The sequence below is a fragment of the Nannobrachium achirus genome, assembly GCF_963921795.1.
Source record: "Nannobrachium achirus genome assembly, chromosome: 1".
NCBI classification, from domain to species: domain Eukaryota; kingdom Metazoa; phylum Chordata; class Actinopteri; order Myctophiformes; family Myctophidae; genus Nannobrachium; species Nannobrachium achirus.
The window spans coordinates 23,168,040-23,191,250 of record NC_137810.1 but is presented as its reverse complement, the minus strand read 5'-3'; the positions used below and the strand labels follow the sequence as shown (position 1 = coordinate 23,191,250).

At 41.6% G+C, this 23,211-nt stretch overlaps 3 protein-coding genes across 5 annotated transcripts; 2 read left to right on the top strand and 1 right to left on the bottom strand.

Annotated features, from left to right (window-relative positions):
- Positions 1-295: 295 nt before the first annotated feature.
- Positions 296-10,336, bottom strand: ctns (cystinosin, lysosomal cystine transporter). Of its 3 annotated transcripts, none has more exons than XM_080736207.1 (11): positions 10,261-10,336; positions 9,471-9,602; positions 8,896-8,974; positions 8,489-8,579; positions 7,714-7,817; positions 6,602-6,745; positions 6,213-6,312; positions 5,501-5,620; positions 3,347-3,517; positions 2,482-2,599; positions 296-2,085 (listed from the first exon to the last, which is right to left on the bottom strand). In XM_080736207.1, exons 2-11 carry the CDS (start codon positions 9,532-9,534, stop codon positions 1,934-1,936), a joined length of 1,143 nt encoding a protein of 380 aa, XP_080592333.1. In that variant the 5' UTR covers positions 9,535-9,602; positions 10,261-10,336; the 3' UTR covers positions 296-1,933. The 3 variants fall into 3 exon arrangements, with proteins under 3 accessions (XP_080592333.1, XP_080592334.1, XP_080592335.1); XM_080736208.1 differs by having other exon boundaries at positions 10,266-10,310; XM_080736209.1 differs by having other exon boundaries at positions 10,272-10,305.
- Positions 10,337-10,630: 294 nt separating this feature from the next.
- mrpl55 (mitochondrial ribosomal protein L55) lies at positions 10,631-13,007 on the top strand. The gene is made up of 3 exons (XM_080735841.1): positions 10,631-10,752; positions 11,847-12,123; positions 12,710-13,007. Exons 1-3 carry the CDS (start codon positions 10,709-10,711, stop codon positions 12,857-12,859), a joined length of 471 nt encoding a protein of 156 aa, XP_080591967.1. The 5' UTR covers positions 10,631-10,708; the 3' UTR covers positions 12,860-13,007.
- Positions 13,008-15,413: 2,406 nt separating this feature from the next.
- slc5a9 (solute carrier family 5 member 9) lies at positions 15,414-23,048 on the top strand (the record flags this gene model as incomplete). The annotated part of the gene is made up of 13 exons (XM_080727692.1): positions 15,414-15,515; positions 15,900-15,971; positions 16,069-16,173; positions 16,281-16,445; positions 16,734-16,839; positions 17,174-17,254; positions 17,601-17,806; positions 18,849-18,984; positions 19,253-19,360; positions 19,544-19,694; positions 20,013-20,181; positions 20,344-20,559; positions 22,713-23,048. The coding sequence occupies 13 exons, from the start codon at positions 15,414-15,416 to the stop codon at positions 23,046-23,048; spliced, it is 1,953 nt and encodes a 650-aa protein (XP_080583818.1).
- Positions 23,049-23,211: the final 163 nt, after the last annotated feature.

Genomic DNA, 23,211 nt, shown 5'->3' with positions numbered 1-23,211 from the left:
GAAATATCGGTCCGTATACAATAAAACCATGGATGGAAGCAGTCAGATAAAGATTTGTGACCTTGTCACTTTAGACTTGAATTCAACTTGCAGCCAATTGTTATTGGCAAACAATAAAAATGACCAGTTGCCATAGAAAGACTAACTTACCATGTTAAACTAAAAGTCCAACATGGGTTTTACTACTGAAAAAAAGAAGAAAGAAAAAAAAACAGCCCATGTAAAACTATTTCCAAACACAGCAGTACCTACTGTAAGTAGCATAGAGCCTAAAGAATAACTGGCAGCACTTAGATCAACTCCAAAATTAATTTATTAGTAATATAGATTCCAAAGGTCCCACAGACTAAAATTGTTTTACATTTGAAAATATAAAAATACACTTTTTATACAAAAGAACCCCAAAAAACTAAAACATAACTAAACATGAGTGTTTTAGGTTTCTACACTGGCCAGCCAGACTTTAAGCTATAAAGGTTGCATTTACATATCTAGAAAACAGAGTGATAAGAAAGTTCAACATTTCATATATTCACTATTCACTGATGCATTTGGAATCGTTTCATTATCAACAAAGCAAGTTCTTTGCAGACACAACCTTGTTCTGAGAGACAATTTGACGTTCACAAATGTACTGCAGGAATACGAAACTTTTTGGGGGGGTGGATGTTCCCTTTAAATTCAGATATGGTTGCTGTGCAAATGCAGCCTCTGAGGCATCAAACTACCGATATCCACAATTATCCGATAACCGATATCCATAATATAAATTCTCCATGGTCCTAAAGAAGCATGATTACAATGAGCTTCAGAAAAAGCAAGGCCTCAACAATGCAAACCCTGTTTTGGGTTATTAGCCGAGTTGTGCAAATTGTGTGCTTCACTACTGTAACAAGGTTGTCTGTGTGTGTACACTGTGTATGCATGTCACCCCGTCTGCAAATGTACCAGAGGGTGCTCGAAACCCAGCCCAACTATGCCCACGTCTAGGTTGCCTTTTATGTACCATGTATTACACACAGGCATGTCCACTTACAACGTCCTGTGTGCTGAATGTTTGGGACAATCACTGTTGTGAGATGTTTGGAGGTATTTGTTTCTTTAACCACCCTATACACTTATATAGTGTCCCCCCAGCTTGTAGATCTGCCATTTTCGGCAATCGTTCACCCCAGAATAGGGACGCTAGGGTTCATGCCATTAAATCTGTCCAATAAAATCTGTAAACAACTGAAGATGTACTGGAGATGCAGTAGCTGCTGTAGCTATGTTCTTCTCAAAGAGAGAGAACATCTTATGGCTATGTTATATGATGTTATTACAACCCCTTTGTTGACCTTACTCTGTGTCAATCTGAATGTGTCTTACTTCTGGTCCTATCAATCTTATTGCATAGTGAGTCTATATATGGAAAGTCAGTGGTTCTCAACCAGTTTTCCTTGGAGCCCACCTTCTTAAATCTGATACAAGCTGAGACCCCCAATATGCAAAGTTGCAAACATGTTTTTAATTAGGTTAACATAATAATTAACATATTTGAAGTAGGCCTAAAAGGCCTGCTACAATACAACGAGTAGCTAATGTACAAGCTACAAGCAAAACACGTCTCAAGCTTGTAGGTTATCTATCTGTCCAAAAATGCAAGTTATGATTTTGTGCAACATAACATTTTATAGGCCTGGGCCTCACTGTGATCTTTAGTGCTGCCTCAATGTAGATCTGCTATTTTCACAATAGAAATGTGTTATACAAAATATTATGCCTCAACTCTTAGTGCTCGTCAGGGTTAAAAAATATGATTATTTTGGGGGTCGCGGCCTGAAAAGGTTGAGAACCACTGCTGTTCCTGTGTGTGTGTGTGTGTGTGTGTGTGTGTGTGTGTGTGTGTGTGTGTGTGTGTGTGTGTGTGTGTGAGAGAGCGAGAGAGAGAGAATCATTCCTCATCTTCCACAACCAAAGGTTCATAGTATTGACTTCTTTGTCTATAAAGACAGTAGTGCTGAACCATGAACAGTATATCAAACATCACAGAGAAAAGACCCAGGCCAAACTTGGTTGGATCGCCAAATATCAAATGCCACTCATCTGGTAAAAAAAAAGAAAAAGAGAGTGACAGAGAGAAAGAGAAAGAGAGAGAGAGAGAGAGAGAGAGAGAGAGAGAGAGAATTAATATCCAGCTCACACACAACAGTCGTTCTAGTCATGTTAGTCAGACACTGATGTTACATGCTTGCTTTATCGCCAAATCAGGGGTGAGTGAAGAGGAATAAAGACAAACAACTGTGACCTCCTTCCAAAACATTGTTGGGGACACTTTGCTGGCCAGCATCGCTAAAATCACATTCATCTGGATATTTAATCACACGATGACCTTGAACTTGAAATAACTCACGCAAAATATGTTTGGAGACTTTGATACCAATCTAAATCTTATCTACTGTAGATAATAAAATATAGCACAGACAGCCACTGTTTATTTACCGTTGTTATACGATTCCAGGACCATCTGCACAATACTGAATGATCCACCAGTGAAATCCAGCAACACGTTGCCAATACTCCAACCTTCAGTACTCTGTCTCTTGTAGTTCATGTAGGCCTAGAGCGCGCACGCACACACACACACACACACACACACACACACACACACACACACACACACACACACACACACACACACACACACACACACACACACACACACACACACACACACACACACACACACACACACACACACACACACACACACACACAAATCATCTATAACCAGTAAGACGCCTTAAGGGTGAAAAGCAACCTCGCCCTAAAGGGCCATCTGGCCAGTGATGTATATCGGACCAGTTACCCATATGGAGACCCCTGATACCCATATATGGAGATTGATGTATATGGAGATATGCTGCGAGACCCCAAACATGCTTACTCAGTTATTCGTTATGTGAAAGTCCTATGACGTCTATGACTTCTGACATCATACATACAATCCCTTTTATGCCCATACAGTATATGGAGATCCCTGTCTGTAGAACCAGGCACACAGTCATGGGCTGTCTTGGCCATATATGGATTCTGTTAGTGTGGTATGTGGCCTCCATAAATGGGCATTCCCATATGAAGTCCTGTTAGATATGGGCTTAATATTGATGACATCAGGGATCTCCATATAAGGGGATTCTGTTAGTGTGGTTCCCCTGACATCTCAGTGATGTCAGAGGGTGATGTCCGAGCGTCAAACCGAGTGTTACACGGAAACGTGACACGGAGACAATCTGTGACCGTTTTCATTCTAAACAATGGTATTTATTATCTTCAAGTCTGAATACATTTCTTGGGTGTCGCTTACCTGTGGCATGTACTTGATCAGAGTGATGGCTAGTTTGATGTAAGAGAAATAGTAGAGGTATTCCAACCAGGTAATCTTATTGGCTACTGCCACAAAAAGGCTAGCACATGCAAATGACCAGCAAATCAGCAGCAAGAACAGGGCTATCCTGGACACCCTCTGACCACCTCTCTGGAAAACAGAAGATAGACAGAGGGTTACATCCACGCACAATCAGTCACACAAACAAACACTATACAATGTTAAGTTAAGACAACTAAAGTACTATGTTTTTAGACCTTTTCGAATTTATAAATCGCACCTGTGCGAAGTGAAAGGTGCTAACACGAACACGACACAGGCGCATATCTCCTTGTATGGGCCGTTCTGTCTGTGACGTCAGTTACTTTATGTGTACTAATGTAGGCTCCGGGGTAGAGCGTTGGTCACTTGCCAACGTGCCTGGCACTTTGGCTGACTGGTTAACGTACGCGCCCTGTAAAGTAGCGGCCCGGATGAAATGTCACCCATAACAACTCGAACTGAAACTAGAAACTTCCCCTATTAGGAGAACTACTGTACTTAGACCGGACAGATCACACAGAGTGAGTTCAAAATATAATTCCATTATTGTGCTGCCGGCCATGTCTTACTATAGAAATGTAAGTAACTAAAAATTGTCATATTTTCTTTTGAAGAGCAATACATATTTTTTATACTCATAGATGGGTGGAAATTGTTTTGGGGATTACAGCAGAATGATCCTTACACCAAATGGCTTCCATTAACAGGATTTGATTTAATGCCACGACGTGACAATTCAAGCAACAAGCTTTACCTCAGACTTCTGGTGAAGACAAAGAGTTTGCGGGAGTATGCATTTTTTATTGAAAGTTCTTTTTATCTAAGGGGATTTACTCCCAACACCACAAAACATTTTCTGAGTGTGCATGTTGCATCTCCCCTTATAGACAGAAAGTCGGCATCTTAACCCATTCAGGCCGGGAACACATTTTGCTGTTTGGGAGGGGCTTACAGTACATGTACAGTATGTAGCAACATATTTGTTTTGTAGGCTAATTTCTGATTTAGCCCTATTCTATAGGTTAGGCCTACATTAATACATACAGTCCCTGTAACAAATTTGCTTGATAAAAACATCTGTTGCATAATTCAATCAACCAAATTGTAACAAACAACGCATTTTGTCACTTTTACACAAAATGGGACAATATGTAATTTTGTATGTAATTTTTGTATTTTGTATGTAAAAACACTACATCAAATACCGAAAATGGCAATCTAATGTTTGCCTATTTTTGCCTATTATACCCAGAACGCTAGGGTTCATGTGGTTAAGATGGAGACTTTCTGTCTATACCAGAAGTCTGAGGAAGAGATTGGAGCTCGAAACGTCACGTCATGGCATTAAATAAAATCCTCTTAATGGGAGCTATTTGGTGTGTGGATCTTTCTATTCTAATCCCTGTATTTCTGGATCCAGAACCCATTTTATTGGAGATTTGGATACTCTTTTGTTATTGGAAAGTCTTACTGTAGCTCATGTTCCCCTCTTACCACAGTCTCTCCAATCGGGTCAATTTGTTATTATTTGTGTTAATAAAATGATACATTGCAATTCAAACTTAGGGAAACATTACGACAATAATAGTAGATGTAAAGGACACTGCCGTTTTTTTTAATCAGATAAATAGCTTGCCACTTTGAGTTGATGCAAAATGACCAGCAAACCCTAAATCCCAAACTAACCAGCTTGCCAACTGCAAGCTTGCTACCAAAGTGGCTGAGGTTTCAGAAAGCAATGGTAGAAATCGAATTAATTGAAAACACCCCTAAGTGAAATCACCCCTCGACATTATGTTTGCATCACCTTAACAAAACAAATGTATAGTGTAACTGTGTAGTCACTAGTCAGTATGGAAAAGGGTCATCCGACTAATAGCTAGCAGTAGCAGGTAATAAAAAGCAGAATGTCAGAGGTTCTAGTGTTAAAGCTCCTATACAAACTATACGTTTTACATACAGTACATCTGTTGACTCCCTCCATCCCGGGTCTGAACATTATACGCCTATACTGATTGATTTGCCAGGATAACTACTTATTTTCCAGGACAATTTGGGACTATTTTATTAACATCCTGTGTATGTAACTACCTCATATACAGCAGCCTGACAGACATAGACCAAGCAGAGCAGAACCGCATGAAGACTGAAGAAAACATCATTGGCATCTACAGGGTTGACTCCATTAGAGTTCTTGTCCAAGAATTGCTCCTACCGCACCAACAAACAAACAGAGGGCACACATGCAGTTAGATTGATACAGATGAAGTTGCTGGTGACCTAAGTTATCTATCAGCTTTTGAAGCTATTAAACATAGCTACAGTACAAAAAGAACACAAAAGAATTACTGTTTGGCTGTGGCCCCTGAACTGGTACAGGGCAGGCACCTATTTTCTACAAACATTTATTCTAAACAGTGAGTTTGAGGCCACTCAACCTCAGTTTGAGGCTGCTAACTGCCGGCTAAACATCCACCTACTGCGGATCCTTACCCTTAACTTCAACAAACCCAAACCTAAATGAAGCCATCTGTAATGTAATACCTAAACACAACCATTTCAACTTTATACCAGAATTTAGGTGGCATCTTCTAGCCTCTGGCTGTAAATGAATCTGCATCTCGGGTGGGTTGGTTGGTTGGAGGGAAGGGGGGGTGAATGGATGGATTGATGGATAAAACCTTGTTGATGGTCTGAATATGCCGGATACGGACCGCTCAGGAGCCACTACTCTATTGTTAATAAATCATGTTACCGTAACGACACTAACACACGGTATAGTATCTTTATATTATAGAATTACCTTGATATAAGGCACCCAGAAAAGCCCTACGTTGAAGACACTGTAGGCAATGAAGCCAGTCAAGTTCAAAGCCAAGAAGTCAAAGTTCAGACCTACAACACTGTCACACAGTAACCACACACACACACACACACACACACACACACACACACACACACACACACACACACACACACACACACACACACACACACACACACACACACACACACACACACACACACACACACACACACACACACACACACACACACACACACACACAGAGAGTAGTATTATGTATTAGTAATACACACAAATAATTAAGAATCTACTGGACTTCATACTTGTAGCCATTCTGATAATTACTTTATGTTTATGCCTGTGTACATCCATCATAGGTAAGCTACCTTTTCCTTTTCCAGTTTTCCCAAGCTTGTGGATAGAAGGAGATTGACCAGGCCACAAAGTAAATCCATCCAATCACCTGATTGATTATTGACAGAACGTTGCTACGGATGACCAAGAAACGGATCCTATTGGTCAGACTGAAACTGTAAAAGAAAAAGAAAAAGAGATCAGAGTGGGTGAATTGTTGTCCCTTCCCGTCATGTCTGCCCATATGGGTCGCTGTCACTACAGTATGCTAGTTGTTAAGTCCCTGCACCAATATCATCTTCACAATTGTTTTAACTTGTTTAATAAAATGTTCTGATTCTGAATGGATGGAGCTAGGAAACGATGATGGGTGGATGAAGGGATGAATAATGCCTAGCTTAGATGAATAATTAGATACTGTATGCGGAGAGGAACAGATGAGAACGAGAAGTGATAAAGAGCCAAGGCCTTCTATCCAGCCAATAGACCTTTTTCAGTTTCACATGTCCACGCCCTGTAGTAATGAGCAATGTTATTGACGGGTGAAACAGCTAGGGTAACAGTCCAAATAAAAAATAGTGAATGAGAATTTCTCTGCCAATTGCAAATAAGATTCAACACCGCTTTGAAAACCCCACTGCCATGGTCGTTTAACCTACCATGACATAATATAAAAGGTCTGTAGGTTTGATGGGTAGATAGATCGATGAGCGAGGGATGGCTGTTCAAACAGGCAGATAGAATACGTGGACTACACAACATGGATCTGTCCCATTTAGCGCCACCATCAGGGCGATTTTTGCAAAACACATTTTTGGACACTGCTCCAACAGATTTTTCCCTAAAATCACACAAAGCGGTATACAGTATGTCTAGAGTAATGTCATCAATATGGATCTGTCCCATTTAGTGCCACCATCGGCTGATTTTTTCAAACACATTTTTGGACACTGCTCCTATAGATTTTGGCCTAAAATCACGCAAAGCAGTACACAGTATCTCTAAAGTCAGGTCATCAACATGGATCTGTCCCATTTCCCATATTCCCTCCTGATTGGCTAGGACTGCCTTCCAAAGTTTGTGTATGCGACGTGACGGACGCTTATCTCCCGATTAGGGAGTCTTACTGGTTGTAAGAGCTTACCTGGGTATGTCTGTGTTGTTGCTCAGGAGGTACACGGTAACTTGACCAACCCTGTGGGACGCCACCTCAAAACTGACGGAGGTCTTCTCCACTGGCAACAACACCTAAACAACATAAACAGCAGCATTCAACCTCTCTATACAGTATGATGTACTGTATGGTCATGAGATGCAAGAAGTCTTAATGAAATGTTTTCTAAAGTATACGTTAAACTGACTTAAACCCTGTATTCTGAAACCCTGTATTCTGAATCTTAAAGGACAACTCCAGACTAAATAACATCAAGGCTCATTTTCCTACTTCTATTGATCCCAAATGACGGCCTATTAGGCAGAAATGCCCCTGCTGTCCATTTTCCCCAGCATAGAGTGGAGCCCATAAGCCTATCGCTTTTACACTATTTTGCAGTCAAATGTGTTTTTGTTGTTATTAGTTGTCGTAACACACACATCCACCGCCACACTCTGCTAAACAGATGTTATACTGTTATTTGTTTTGCCAAGTCCCGGAAAAGTCGTGCTGTGATTGACCAGTAGTCACTTTGGAGTAGGAAGATTTGCCTAGATGTTATTTAGTGCAGAGTTGTCCTTCAATTAACCCCCAGGTGCCGGGCTCTACTAGGGCCTGTATTTTTTTCCCCCTAAAAATAGCTGATCTACTGTACAAGCTCACAACGCATCCCAATGAGACGCGTTGTGACCTATTTTGCAGAAACCTTGCCCCCAGAATAAGGATGCTAGGGTTCAAGTGGTTACTGTGGTCTTGTCTCCGCTACCTGTTGAGGAAGAGTGAGGATGGAGGAGTAGTTGTGGATGGAGCTAAAGGTCACATTGAACTGGATGACAGCAGACTGGTTAACAGGGGGGCTGCAGGAAAGGACAGAAAGACAATTTCAAAATGGCAGAGAGAACTCCAAACAAACACGTTAGCATGATGTCCAGCTGGACCACAAGGACAGGTATTTTATTATTTGTTCATGAATGTTTGGCCAATGTTTCGCCAACAACAGCCTGCTTCACAGTCATACTATTACATGCATTTTTTCACCTAACGCAGTTAAACAACTTGCTAAAACTGCTCAGCAAATGGACACATTTTGGACACAGGCTACATTGCCATAGTGACTACTGCTGATGATTGACAGCTAATAGTTACACTATGTAATTGTTGTTAATATGTTACCTGGCATTTATGGTGATATTGACTGTGGATTTCTCTTCCAAGGTGACAGCAGCAGGAACAGACAGAGACACCGTGGATCCTACAAGACAGAAACAGTACTACATCTTTAATTCAATATAGAACACACTGGAATCTAATGTGATCTGTATAACATTAGATGTTTAGTTTTCATTGAAAATTCGGAATAAGACATGAAACAGAAAATATCTGTTTCATGTCTAACATGGGTAACATGGGTATTGGCAGACTAAACATTGTCAATTTGTCATACACCAATGTCATTTTCGCTGAGAACCACTATACGTTCTGTAAGCAGTAGCTTACAGAACAGAGGATTCAATTCAGCTAAAATATTCAATGTTCAAATCAGTTCAGTTATGTCCAGGAGCATGCCACGTGGGCTGACTGGGCTCGGTGTAGCGTGACAGCATGTCGTTGGTTCGAGTCTACCTTTGCTGTGTGTCACTCCCCATCTCTCTCCCCATTTCCTGTCAGGCTACTGTCCTATCAATACAGGCATAAAAGCCCAAAAATATATATTACAAAAAAATAACAGTTCAGTTATAGTCACACACCAGATGTGATGTTAGCGGTCCAGTAAACCAACAGCAGCCATGCCAGCAGACCTCTCCCTGCCATGTCCAGTGAGAAAGATGTGCTCAGCAGAGGCAGCCTGCAGATTCAGAGAGGGTGAGGGTGCAGCTAACCTACAAGAGATGAAACAAAGGCACAAAGAGGAAATAACATGCCCACTTTAAAGACAACTATATAGTGGGCACAATGAGGACAGAACATGCCCACTTTAAAGACAACTATATAGTGGACAATCAAGTCAGACTGGTTCCACCCAGGAAGTTGTTGGTGCAGAATATGTATCAACAATGCTTGGCTTGCACTGAACTTAGCCGCAAGCAACTCAGTAAGATGAGATAGCATCTATTATTACTGAACGTTTTGCCCATGGGTTCCCACTTCTCAGATTGCCCTGAACTGAACACATATAGGTTGTACGACAAGAACAGTGAATCATAAATGTCTCTTCAAGTTTAACCATGAATGGGTGATATTCCAGACACATCTCTTGGTGGCCACATCTGAGTTAGCATCTCTAATTTCAGATATATATTGCTTTGAAAACAAAGGAAAAGTCTGATCATACAGTTAAAATATACAGTTGTGTAATCAAACTGCTTTCTTTGGCTAGTTCGTCTCTCTGTCAGAAGTTAAAGTAGTAGCCTATAGGCTAAAGAGCTATAGCTCTTTATGAAAATAAATACATAAAACTGTGCAATTTAAGAACACTCGTCTGCATTTCAAATGCTTTGATAGCACTGAACCAATCTTAAATCATTAGATGCACCTTACCTTACCCTTACAGTCTTGTACTGCTACCATATGTCTGTGTCTGCTATCTCCTCATCACACATTCACAACACAACTGAAGCTGTGACCAGTCATATGACCTGTCATCTGACCGCGTCATAATATGACTCATGCATGTGTCATGGTGTCATGTGGCTGACAGAAGTATGTTTTTATCATACAGTAAATTATATAAACACACCCAGGATGCCTTGCTGTCAGCGGCTTTGACATTAATAATCGTTATAATGAATTCTTATGCAGTCATGTGTGGTAGTAGAATAATTTAATCAAGTGGAACCATTGTGACATGCGTTGTTTCGGTACGACAACTAATGTTGGAACTCCTCAGCATGACCTTCTATTTCCGGTAGTTCATGCTGTTGTTATGTATGCTGGTTGTTAACCAATGATAATAATAATAATATAGACGTTTGTATTTCTTCTCAAAATGTCCTTAATGAAGATCTGGATGCCTCCATCTCCGCTCTCACGGTAATCTTATGTGAAAGTGAACGTGACTTTGTTAACGGAAAACCCATGCTGTTGCTGTCCAACTAATAATTCGCATTAAGTTATATTCTGCTCTTTCTGTAGCCCTGAATACAGGACTCTCATATACATGAGAGTCCTGGTGCCGCCTCAACATGAGGAGTAGTGGGCAATCGAGCCCTTAACGGTTTGAGCTAGGAACGTCAGATTTCAAAAATAAAGTGCTTACCTATGCCAACTTTGATAACAATTTGACGCCGCACAACGTTCATTACACGCCGCTACCGGATTGTTGAATAAAAAGCATTTTTGTCCGAAATTATTTTGCTTAACATAGGACGTCCGCCTCTAGTGGACAGTCGCGTCATCTCCGGTTGATCATTGTAGTGAACGGAGATGATGCGATGACGCGACTGTCCACTAGAGGCGGACGTCCTATGTTAAGCAAAATAATTTCGGACAAAAATGTGTTTTATTCAACAACCGGGGAGCGGCGTGTAATGAACGTTGTGCGGCGTCAAATCGTTAGCAAAGTTGGCTTGGGTAAGCAGTTTATTTTTGAAATCTGACGTTCCTAGCTCAAACCGTTGAGGGCTCGATTGCCCACTACTCCTCATGTTGAGGCGGCACCAGGACTCTCATGTATATGAGAGTCCTGTATTCAGGGCTACTCTTTCTGAAGACTGTAGCGTTTTTGAATGGAACGTGTGTCATACTCGTAGCCTAGATATTTAGAGTGAGCTTCGTTGCCAGATTTAATATTTTCACAGATTGAATGATGAGACATTAGGCACAAAGTACATACTGTACCATTTATTAACTGTAGTTGTAGTTGCCATCTGTATGCAAGAGGTCTAACTGACTGGACTATGTGTCTTTGTGGCTTGATCTGTGTGTGTGTGTGTGTGTGTGTGTGTGTGTGTGTGTGTGTGTGTGTGTGTGTGCTCATTCATCTTGTTTAGACTTTTAAGTTAACTCGTGTTTCATTCTCACTGCCTTTGCTGGTACACTTATTATGACACATGAGTTTCCCTCTGGTGATCTGATCAACAAAGGTTTATATAGCTAATCTTTCTGTCTGTAATGGGTCCATGCAGGTGTATCCATCATATCACGAGGCAGACGACTGGATCCCTCTCGGCACTCTCTCGCCCCTCACACACCACGTCTCAGCCTGTTTCCCCGTTCACGCCTTGTCCGTCCGTGGTGGGTGCCTCTCTCTTCCACACCCACACTCCTCAGCAGAACTCCAACAAGACCTCCATAGTGCGCCACGGCAGGCAGAAATACGAGAGGCTGTATCCCGTCCTTTTGGTTAGAACTGATGGCTCTACGTTAAACATAAGATACAAAGAACCAAGGCGGATACTTATGGTTAGTATATGTGTTCTACTGTGCTGTTCTATTTTATTTGTTCTGTCCAGTATATCAATTCAAATCAACCTCCTATAGAACAGTTGTTCTCAACCTGTGGGTCGGGACCCCCAGGGGGGTCCCCAAATTATTTTGGTGGGTCCCCAGATGATTAGCTTAATGTGTAACAATGTTTTCTCACTCAACAGTAAACAAAACAACATAAAGTTTAAGTGTGTAGTAGAGTGTAGACTAGAGGTTATCTGCATATTTCCAAAGTGAGAATTTAAGGATTTCTTATTACCTCTAAAATGACAAATGAAACATTGGCAAAATTGTCAAATATTAGAGGCAGACATTTTGAAAATAGCAGATCTACATGCTCACAACGCCTTGCGTTGTGAGGCGTTGTGAGCATGTAGATCGGCTATTTTCACAATAGAACCGTGTTATACAAAATGTAATGCTTCAACTCTTAGTGTTCATCAGGGTTGGGGGTCCCCAGTTAAAATATGACTATTTTGGGATCTACATTTATAATGTGTGTGTGTGTGTGTGTGTGTGTGTGTGTGTGTGTGTGTGTGTGTGTGTGTGTGTGAGTGAACAGATGCCGGTAGACCTGTCCACTCTGTCAGAGGAGGAGCGTAAAGCTCGTCAGAAGAAGAGAGAAGTAAAGAAGACGGCGAAGCAGGAAGAAGTCCACTACGAAGACGACTTTGAGGCTGACGAATACAGCAAGTTCTGGAAGAAGAAATAACAGCTGGGCCAGGTGGTGCTGCTTTCATGTATCTGGACTTGATGCAGTCTGTAAAGCATTTTATATTTAAGTGAGATTTTCAACAGCAAACTCAAGTGTTCTCTCCTGGAAGAAGAATTAAGCTGTACTTGGAAGTCAAAACATTACGTTTCAGGTCGTCGTCATGTTATCAGATGTTGTTTTAATAAAACATCTGATTGGACAATACGAAGCTGATTCTGTCTTCCATTTCACAGTTTCACGTTATAGAGTGTTCATCAGAGATGGAAATAGTAGATAAATCAATATATATGTTAAAATAAACATAATTACATGGATGAGTTTCATGCCTGAGCAGTGTAAGTCAGTACCACTGAACTGTAATTATGTGGGTAGAATATTTTATCCCAATTAACAAGATTCATGTTTGACTCTAGACACCCCACCTCTCCACTTTTTTTCTCACAGTATGTACACGGAATTCCTATGGCTCCCCTCCCCCAACAGGAACTTAAAGGACAACTTTGTTTTTTTACAACAAGGGTTCATATTTTAGATTGTAATTAGAGAAAAGAAAAAGTGAGTGTTAAAATGTTTTCATTTGCGTCGTTCTATTGTTTTATCGCGTTTACCGTGCTAAAATGTGGGGCATGTGTACGCATGGGGGCATGCGTACAAGTGGCTAAATATGTCTTTTTAGACACAATAAGCCAGCAGTTTCTTTATTGCTATTTACAGTAACACTTCTAGCCCCCATAAGTCACATCCAACCATGAAAGGTTGTGTTGTATCTTGGGAATGGGCTTATTGTGTGTAAAATGACATATTTAGCCACTTGTATGCATGCCCCCAACCACTGAAATAAGAATCTCTAAAACAATAGAAAGAAGTAAATGAAATAATTTTAACACTCATCTTTTATATTCTTTAATTTAATTACAATCTAAAATATGAACCCTTGTTTTAAAAAAACAAAGTTGTCCTTTAATCTTTCTCAGAACATGGAAACACACTAAATATGAACTTGAATGAACTTGAAACAACATTCTTGTTTGTGTGTGTGTGTGTGTGTGTGTGTGTGTGTGTGTGTGTGTGTGTGTGTGTGTGTGTGTGTGTGTGTGTGTGTGTGTGTGTGTGTGTATTTGGAGGAGTGAGGTTATGAGTCCATCCATTATGTCAGTTCTGGGAAGAAGCAGTTGTTAAGAGGACACCTGTCCACTTTGCAGGTCTATTTACAACTCACATGAGTAAAACAAGCCATGTTTTCAGCTCAGTCTGTCAGAGTAATTTGTGAAACCAATCGTCAATCAGCCACTCGACCATCATTTTGACCGGAGGGTTAGCAACTCACTCCACGGAGGTTAGGGTGAGGGTTAGAGTCGGGTGTCGAAAAGATGACATGTAGTAGCAGCGACACGCTCCCCATACCAATGAGGGAAGAAAGACAATACACAGGGAGGGCAACGCCACACAAGGAAATATACACATATATGACCCGGGACCCCAAGGGTCATAACAGTCACATAGGAAGCGCCATGTATGGCTCTGTCCACCAACCGAGCCCCCATTTGTGTTTTCCTGTTCTTCTATAAAGGGGACACATGTCTGACATTTGGGAGGCTGCTTTTGCATGGGGCAGTCTCAGAGAGCTCTCGGCTTTTATTTATATAATAAATACATTGATTCATTCCACTCTACCCTTGTGGGAATATGAAAATAACTAAAAAGTTAGTTATGACGTAAAAACTAAAACTGGATGATAATCATTGTTCTTTGAGTATTTTAGGCAGAGTTATAGATCAAATTTGACCCACTAACACAAAACGTGTGGGAAACTTTCTACCACATTAAGAAGGTTAACTTCTCTGTATTTCCTGGTGATAATACGTGACTGATGAAACAGTTTTACTGACTGTCTTGATAACACACTGATTAATGATTGACAATTTAAGAGTTGACAACACAGATTAACTCTGAACACTTGCTGATCTAGACAAGAAATATCCATACTTTCACACACAACACACCCACACACACACACACACACACACACACACACACACACACACACACACACACACACACCCACAGGGAGTCGCACTCTCAAGCCCACTAAAGAAAAGTAAAGGAATATTTAGAGAAACAGTTCTGGAAGAGTAGTTGCTGGGTTAACTGTTAACATAGCAAGTCAACATCTGGAGGTTTCTGAAGCCAGCTGAGCTCTGGACTCAAGATGTCAGCCACAGGTGTGTATCCTTTTTCCAGTGTTTCCTGATTCTGTGTAGACAATGTTGCTTTAGTACAGTAGTATTTGCCAGCACATATATATTTTATTTATTTTACATTTGTATTATGTACCCATCTATTTCAAAATCAGCAGAACCAACCTCTAATGTTTGAAAGCTTTTAATTCAAGTTCCTTGATAAGTGATGTGACTGAATACTGGATGATACCTAGACCAACCTTACTATTTTTGCGTTATGTAGGTAAAAAAAAAAAAAAAAAAAAGATAGTTGCCTGACTAACACCAAAGCAAAATATTGCTTTAAATTTGCTATTCTGTTCCCAGTCAGCATGCCCACTACGAAACCCCCAACTACCAGTTTCACCCTGGAAGCAGCTGACATTGCTGTGGTTGTGATATACTTTGTCTTTGTCATGGTGGTTGGCATCTGGGTAAGATCCCACTTGTAAAGATGCAATACTATTGTATTAGTAGAAGTAGTAGTAGCAACTCTGATCTTTATCTGACCCAACTTTGAGAAACTGTCAGGAGAGGATAAAGAATGTGTACTATCAGCAGTCCATGTCCGTGTGATCATACTTATGTTTTTTGCTATTTGAAAAGGTTGAGGGCAACAAAAGGATCAGCATGACGACTATTATTTAGTCTAGGGCCCCTTGTAACTTCAAATAGTTAAAAAAGATATAGTTCAAATAGTGTGATTATTATATTATTGTCATCATGGGTATTTGGATGAGTCATTCCCCATCACATTACCATTGAAATAATAACCCTATGGCATCATATTCACCTCAACCTCCACATTTTTCCTCCAGTCATCGGTGCGAGCCAATCGCAGCACAGTGGGTGGATACTTCCTAGCTGGCCGTTCAATGACCTGGTGGCCTGTAAGTATGCTGATCTTAAGGTGTGCACATAGTCCGTACAATGGCCAGTTTCTAAATTTCTATATAGTATTATTCTATATTGTTTGTATATCCACAGATTGGAGCTTCTTTGATGTCCAGTAATGTTGGAAGCGGTCTTTTCATTGGACTGGCTGGCACAGGAGCAGCAGGAGGAATTGCAGTTGGGGGCTTTGAATGGAATGTACGAAACACTCTATGTATACCTTTGTGCGTGTGTGTACGTGCGTGCGTGTGTGTGTGTATATACTACACTGTACTGTTATTTACTGTGTGTTTACATTCCTGCAGTCAGCGTGGGTTCTGGTGGCTCTGGGGTGGATATTTGTACCCGTCTACATCTCTTCAGGCGTGGTGACCATGCCTGAATACCTTGCCAAACGCTTTGGAGGGCAGAGAATACGGATCTACATGTCTGTTCTCTCTCTAATACTCTACGTCTTCACCAAGATATCTGTAAGCCACACATACTGTACACAAAAGCACTCATATAATAATTTATATGGTACTCATTCACATGAAAATGTCACTTAGCATCTTCTGTTACTTGTATGATTCATCGGAATCCATCTGATGGGTGTGTGTGTGTGTGTGTGTGTGTGCGCGCGTGTGTGTGTGTGCGCGTGTGTGTGTGTGCGCGTGTGTGTGTGTGCGTGTGTGTGTGTGTGTGTGTGTGTGTGTGTGTGTGTGTGTGTGTGTGTGTGTGTGCGTGCGTGTGTGCGTGGGTGTGTGTGTTTTGTCCAGTCAGATATCTTCAGTGGAGCATTGTTCATCCAGATATCTTTAGGCTGGGACCTGTACTTGTCTACTGCCATACTGCTGGTGGTCACTGCTGCTTACACTGTGGCAGGTACAATACCATGCACAATGCACATAGACACTGCCTACACATTAAGCAATGTCGCAAAGAGTTCCAGGCTTATCTGTTTTTTTGTGACAAGTGAATAGAATACGTATTAGTTATTACCATTAACCTTTTAGCCAAATCTCTAAAAGGTGTGTGTGTGTGTGTGTGTGTGTGTGTGTGTGTGTGAGTGTGTGTGTGTGTGTGTGTGTGTGTGTGTGTGTGTGTGTGTGTGTGTGTGTGTGTGTGTGTGTGTGTGTGTGTGTGTGTGTGTGTGTGTGTGCGCGCGCGTGCATTTGTGTATGCTTGTATGTATGTGTGTGTGCGTGCGTGTTTGTAGGTGGCCTGACAGCAGTGATCTACACTGACGCCCTGCAGACTGTTATTATGGTGGTAGGAGCCTTCACACTCATGTTCATAGGTAACTCAGTGCTATTGATACATATTGGGGGTTGTGAGTCGTTTACTCAGTGGAGTAATGACATTCTACCTCTGAGAAAGAGCTGATCCAGTAACATATATGGTACTAAATACAGTGGTGGAAAGCAACTAAGTTTCTACCTTTGTGGTATTGATACCTTTAAAGTAAAACATTTGAGTACTTCTTACACCACTGAATAAATGAAATATGTTAATGTAAGTTTCTCTTATATGTCAACATCTTTATACCCACACAGAACATTGGATAATGTGTGTGTGTGTGCGCAAGTTCATGTGTGTGCATACAAATGCGTGTGGTTGTTTGTGTGTGTGTGTCTATTTCCCAGCATTTGACGAGGTGGGTTGGTATGAGGGTCTCCTGGACCGCTATCCCTCAGCTGTTCCCTCGGTAACGGTTCCAAACACAACCTGTCACCTGCCCCGTGACGACGCCTTCCATTTGCTAAGACACCCCATAACGGGAGATTTACCCTGGCCTGGTTTGATATTTGGTCTCACGGTACTGTCCACATGGGTCTGGTGTATGGATCAGGTATTCACCATCATTATAATCATCATACTGATTGATCATCATCATTACTTGCGCCAGCAGAGCGTGCAAGTACTGCTGTCTGCTTCCGGCCGACAGTACAAAGGCAGGGCCTTTAGCCAATGAGGGAGCAGCATTCTTACAGAACTCATAACCACATAGATACAGACAAGAACCGAACAGCACCGATCGCAGTACTTGCACATTCTGCTGGTAAGTAGGTCAAGTAGGTCATATATGGCCACGAGTGCACAAGGCGCAAGTTGTCACCTCGACAGAGTGCAGTCTAGTTATCATCGAGTAAATACCAGACCTTAAGAAAAGTTGAAGTGGGGATGAGTAGAATGAAAATGAAAAAGGGGTGAAGGAGGCTATGAAAGGACGAGATGGAGTGAGAAGTAAGGTGTGAGGAGATGAAGGGATGTGATGAAAGGATGAAGGACAAGGGAATGATTAGACATGAGTGTAGAGAATGAGGGGGTTGGTGGATGAAGGGATGAGAGAATGGAGCGTGAAGGGGATGAAGGAGGATGAGGGAGCCAGGAGGCAGGGAAGGTTCCGCATGGCGGAGGGAAACACTGAATCTTTGGCTTGGGAGTCCATGGAGCGCTAAAAGACCCCCTATCATAAATCTGAAAAATAAAGGATAGAGGAGAACGACACGGGGAAAAAGAGGGATAATGGGGTGGCGGAGGGACAATATACAAATGACAGGCAGACGTGAAGTATAAATACCTCACTGATTGATGTGAAGTGAGGAGATGAAGGGTTAACCAGGTGAGATTGATGTCAGGTGAGAGGGGGAGAAGCTATATGGTGAGATTTAAATCATGTGAGTGTGGAGGAGATGTTATCAGATGAGATTGTTATCAGGTGTTGATTTCCCTCCTGATTCCTGAACATATGTTTTTCCAACTCCATGAATTATTATCATTACTTCCCAATAGGTATATTCCAAAAGAAGGTGTGTGTAATTGGGAACTAAATATAATAAAGTCTCTGACGCGTCTCTGACACTGTTGTCCTCTTGCATCTCTGTCCCCAGGTTATTGTCCAGAGGTCTCTGTCAGCCAGGTCTCTTTCTCATGCCAAAGGAGGAAGTGTTTTGGGTGCATATCTCAAACTGCTGCCAATGTTCTTCATCGTCATGCCAGGCATGATTAGCCGTGCACTGTTTCCTGGTGAGGAAGAATTATACTAATTGTTTTGAAGTGACTGGAGAAATATAAACTTGGACTTAAAATAAATTATGGAAATGTATCACATTGATAAACATATTGTTTTAATATATTTTGCCATTGGTTTATCTCAAGTTTGTATCTCAGTATTAAGTGTGTGTGTGTGTGTGTGTGTGTGTGTGTGTGTGTGTGTGTGTGTGTGTGTGTGTGTGTGTGTGTGTGTGTGTGTGTGTGCGCGTGCGTGCGTGCGTGCGTGCGTGCGTGCGTGTAGATGAGGTAGGTTGTGTGGACCCAGAAATTTGTCAGAGTGTTTGTGGGGCATCAGTTGGCTGCTCCAACATCGCCTACCCTAAACTAGTGGTGCAGTTAATGCCTGTGGGTAAGACACACACACACACACACACACACACACACACACACACACACACACACACACACACACACACACACACACACACACACAGTCACACGCACACACAGTCACACGCACACACACGCACGCACCCCCCCCTTTACTGTGGAAAAGAGCCATTAGTGTTGCTGTTGTTGTGTGTCTCTGCAGGGCTACGGGGTCTGATGATAGCAGTGATGCTTGCTGCTCTGATGTCCTCTCTGACCTCTATCTTTAACAGCAGCTCTACTCTGTTTACACTGGACCTGTACAACAGAGCAAGACCTAAAGCTACTGAGAGGGAGCTCATGGTGGTGGGAAGGTAAACACACGCGCACATGCACACACACACGCACGCACGCACGCACGCACGCACACACACACACACAAATACACACACACACACAAACACACACACGGTATGCTTTGAGGTTTGCGTAGTTTTACATACATTAAACATCCCAATACAAAGAAAATATACAACAGTGTTTTGCAGGACATCACAGGTTTCATTTTTAGGTGGACCGTGAAAGTAAGAAAAACATGGACACTAATATACTAATTTGGGACAGCTTACAGTATCTCATGATTAGGAAATTACCAATAATAATGATGATAATAATAATATGTATGTTTTCAGGGTATTCATCTTGGTTTTGGTGGTCATTAGTCTATCGTGGATTCCGGTCATCCAAACATCCAATAGTGGGCAACTCTTTGATTACATCCAGTCAGTGACCAGCTTTCTAGCCCCTCCCATCACATCTGTATTTCTGCTGGCAATCTTCTGGCCACGTGCCAATGAACAGGTCTCACACACACGTACTTTCCATACACACACACTATATTCATACTTTTAAATAATAAATGATGAATAGCTTGGTATATGATCCACCATATCCGTATGGTTGTATTTGTGTGTGCATGAGTGTGTGGGTATATAATTATGTATCTCATTCTTCTTCTCTTAGGGTGCGTTTTGGGGACTAATGATTGGGCTGGTGGTGGGAGGAGTCAGAATGGTTCTAGAATTTACCTACAGGGTTCCTTCCTGTGGCGAGCCTGACCAGCGGCCATCTATAATCGCTGATGTTCACTACCTGTACTTTGCTCTCATCCTCTTGGCTCTCACCAGCCTTGTCATTGTTGCTGTCAGCTTGGCCACGCCTCCAATACCTGAAGAACATGTGAGCATTAAAGCACATTAATCGGTACACACACACACACACTCAGCTCTTCAGTGGACAAGTCAATTACGTTAGACATTAGTTTTCTGGAGGTTCGTTCAGATATGTGGTGCATAGAAACTAGATGCTGCTTCCCCACGTTTATTCCTGGTTCTAGGGACAGAAAGCAGACCTTTCACAGATTACCTGAGCAGTCTGATCAGAAATGTATTTTGGCCCAAAACCATTTATACCCAGCAAGCACGTCAAGACCTGGACCAATCAGCGACGTCTCGATTGGGGCTAGATCACAGCCCATATGGGGATGATCTTGACGTCATTACTAGGACGTCATATGGACTTTTTTGTTTGACAGGATTATTGTTATTGTTTGTAATATTAGTTGAAATGTGAGCATATAAGGTTATATTCTGGGAGATATCTAATTCGTTTATCTGGCCTAGAATATCACCTGATTTCAACCAACATAAATCCTGTCAAACAAAAAAGTCCATATGACGTCCTGGTAATGACGCCAAGATCATCCCCATATGGGCTGTGATCTGGCCCCAATCGAGACGTCACTGATTGATCCAGGTCCTGACCGTGCTTGTTGGGTAAAGCTTTATAGACCAACAGTAGTATTTTGAAATCAATTATTCAATTATCAATTATTTGACACACAGGGAGCCAGAATAAGGATTTAAGTACTGGAGTGATATGCTCCACTTTCTTGGTATTGGTAAGGACTTGAGCAGCAGAGTTCTGTGTCAACTGCAGCCGTCTTAATTCTTTTTTTTAGGGAGACCTGCTATATTTTTAGGTGTTGTAGGCTGACTTTGTGATTGTGTGAATGTGGTATAGGTCTGAGTCCATGACTACACCAAGGTTTTTGACCTTGGCCCCAAAAACTATTAGTTCAGTTTTGTCTTTGCACATCCAATTGTTCAATGCATTAATTCAGTGTTTGTATTGGACCATAGTCAAAGTAGATTTGTGTATAATAGGCTGCATATATCTATGGTAGCTTATTTTTATTTTGTTCCATCTGAGCTACTACACAAACGCTCTCACATTAAGCAGAATGATTGAGTAAGGATGTTACATGCAATACAAAGACACGCATACTCATTCACACACTTATGAATATAGATGGACATAAAGGCATAAAGTATTCTCAATACTGAAGATGAAAGTTAAAACTGATTTGTCATTGTCACCTAAATAGAGGACCTCTGTGGGAGAGGGTTGTTTTGGATATTAGTACTTGTAGTTAATGGGGTAATCATGCATGCATCAAACACCTGTATGTTCCTTTTCACATGTCATTGGCATGTGTTATTGTATAGATCAGTGGTTCTCAACCTGCGGGTTCTCAACATTGTTTTCTCACTCAGCAGTAGACAAATCAACATAAAGTTTAAGTGTATAGAGGATGTCTGCACATTTCTAAAGTGACAATTTAAGGACTTATTAATATCTCTAAAATGACAAATTAAACATAGGCCAAATTGTCAAATATTAGAGGCAGAAATTGTGAAAATAGACGATCTACATGCTCACAACGCCTCGCAACGCGAAGCGTTGTGAGCATGTAGATTTGCTATTTTCACAATAGAACCGTGTTATACAAAATGTAATGCCTCAACTCTTAGTGCTTGTCAGGTTGGGGGGATCCCCAGTTAAAATATGATTATTTTGGGGGTCCCGGCCTGAAAAGGTTGAGAACCACTGGTATAGATTGCGACTAAAATTCTGAATTCAAATTTTCAACATGTAAGAATTTTAGGAGGAGGAAATCTGACTCAAAGACAGACTGACCCGCACACTGCCGCTTGTCCGTTTCAGAGAATTTATTAATGTATAGCAACGTTTCGGTCACCAGACCTTTATCAAGCAGCTTGATAAAGGTCTGGTGACCGAAACGTTGCTATACATTAATAAAGGTCTGGTGACCGAAACGTTGCTATACATTAATAAATTCTCTGAAACGGACAAGCGGCAGTGTGCGGGTCAGTCTGTCTTTGAGTCAGATTTCCTCCTCCTAATGTTCTGTTACCAACGCACCTGCTAAGAGAGGAACTGGGTGTGCGTAAGCCTTCCCTTCAAAACATGTAAGAATTTCAAATGTGTAATATTTTATCATCTCAACATTCCGCTCCTCTCTTCTACAGTTGTACAGGTTGACCTGGTGGTCAAGACATAGCCAGGAGCCTCGTATTGACCTCCCTGATCCCTGGAGGGACTGTGACCCTGTGACCTCTGATAGTAGCGCTGTCTCCGACCCTGACACCGTACCAGTGTCGTGGTGGCGCAGAGCGGCTCTATGGCTCTGCGGTCTGAGTAGCTCAAGCTCTACTTCTGGCCCCGTTCTGAGCCCTGAGGAGCAAGCACTGCAGACCATCAAACTAACCTCCATCCAGGAGAGGGCAGTGTGGAGGAATGTCTGTAATGCTAATGCAATAATATTATTGGCTGTTAATGTGTTTCTATGGGGATACTTCTCCTGATATTTGGGTCTCAGATTTGGCAGAAATGTGCCATCTACAACATTCTTGTCTGTTGGACCATAGTCCTCTGGTGATACAGTTAGCCTATGTAGATTTCATTGTGCCATATGAGTGAATATTGCAATGTATAATTTAGGCTTATCTAGACTCTAGAGAGACTTAC

Excerpts from the sequence above, each read along its gene's own strand:
- ctns (XM_080736207.1), bottom strand. The coding sequence starts at position 9,534 with ATGGCAGGGAGAGGTCTGCTGGCATGGCTGCTGTTGGTTTACTGGACC. Across the intron at positions 7,818-8,488 it reads TCCTCACTCTTCCTCAACAG|GTGTTGTTGCCAGTGGAGAA; the intron begins GTAGCGGAGACA and ends TATGTTGTTTAG. Across the intron at positions 5,621-6,212 it reads TCTGGGTGCCTTATATCAAG|GAGCAATTCTTGGACAAGAA; the intron begins GTAATTCTATAA and ends TTGGTGCGGTAG.
- mrpl55 (XM_080735841.1), top strand. The coding sequence starts at position 10,709 with ATGTCCTTAATGAAGATCTGGATGCCTCCATCTCCGCTCTCACG. Across the intron at positions 10,753-11,846 it reads CCTCCATCTCCGCTCTCACG|GTGTATCCATCATATCACGA; the intron begins GTAATCTTATGT and ends GGGTCCATGCAG. Across the intron at positions 12,124-12,709 it reads AACCAAGGCGGATACTTATG|ATGCCGGTAGACCTGTCCAC; the intron begins GTTAGTATATGT and ends GTGAGTGAACAG.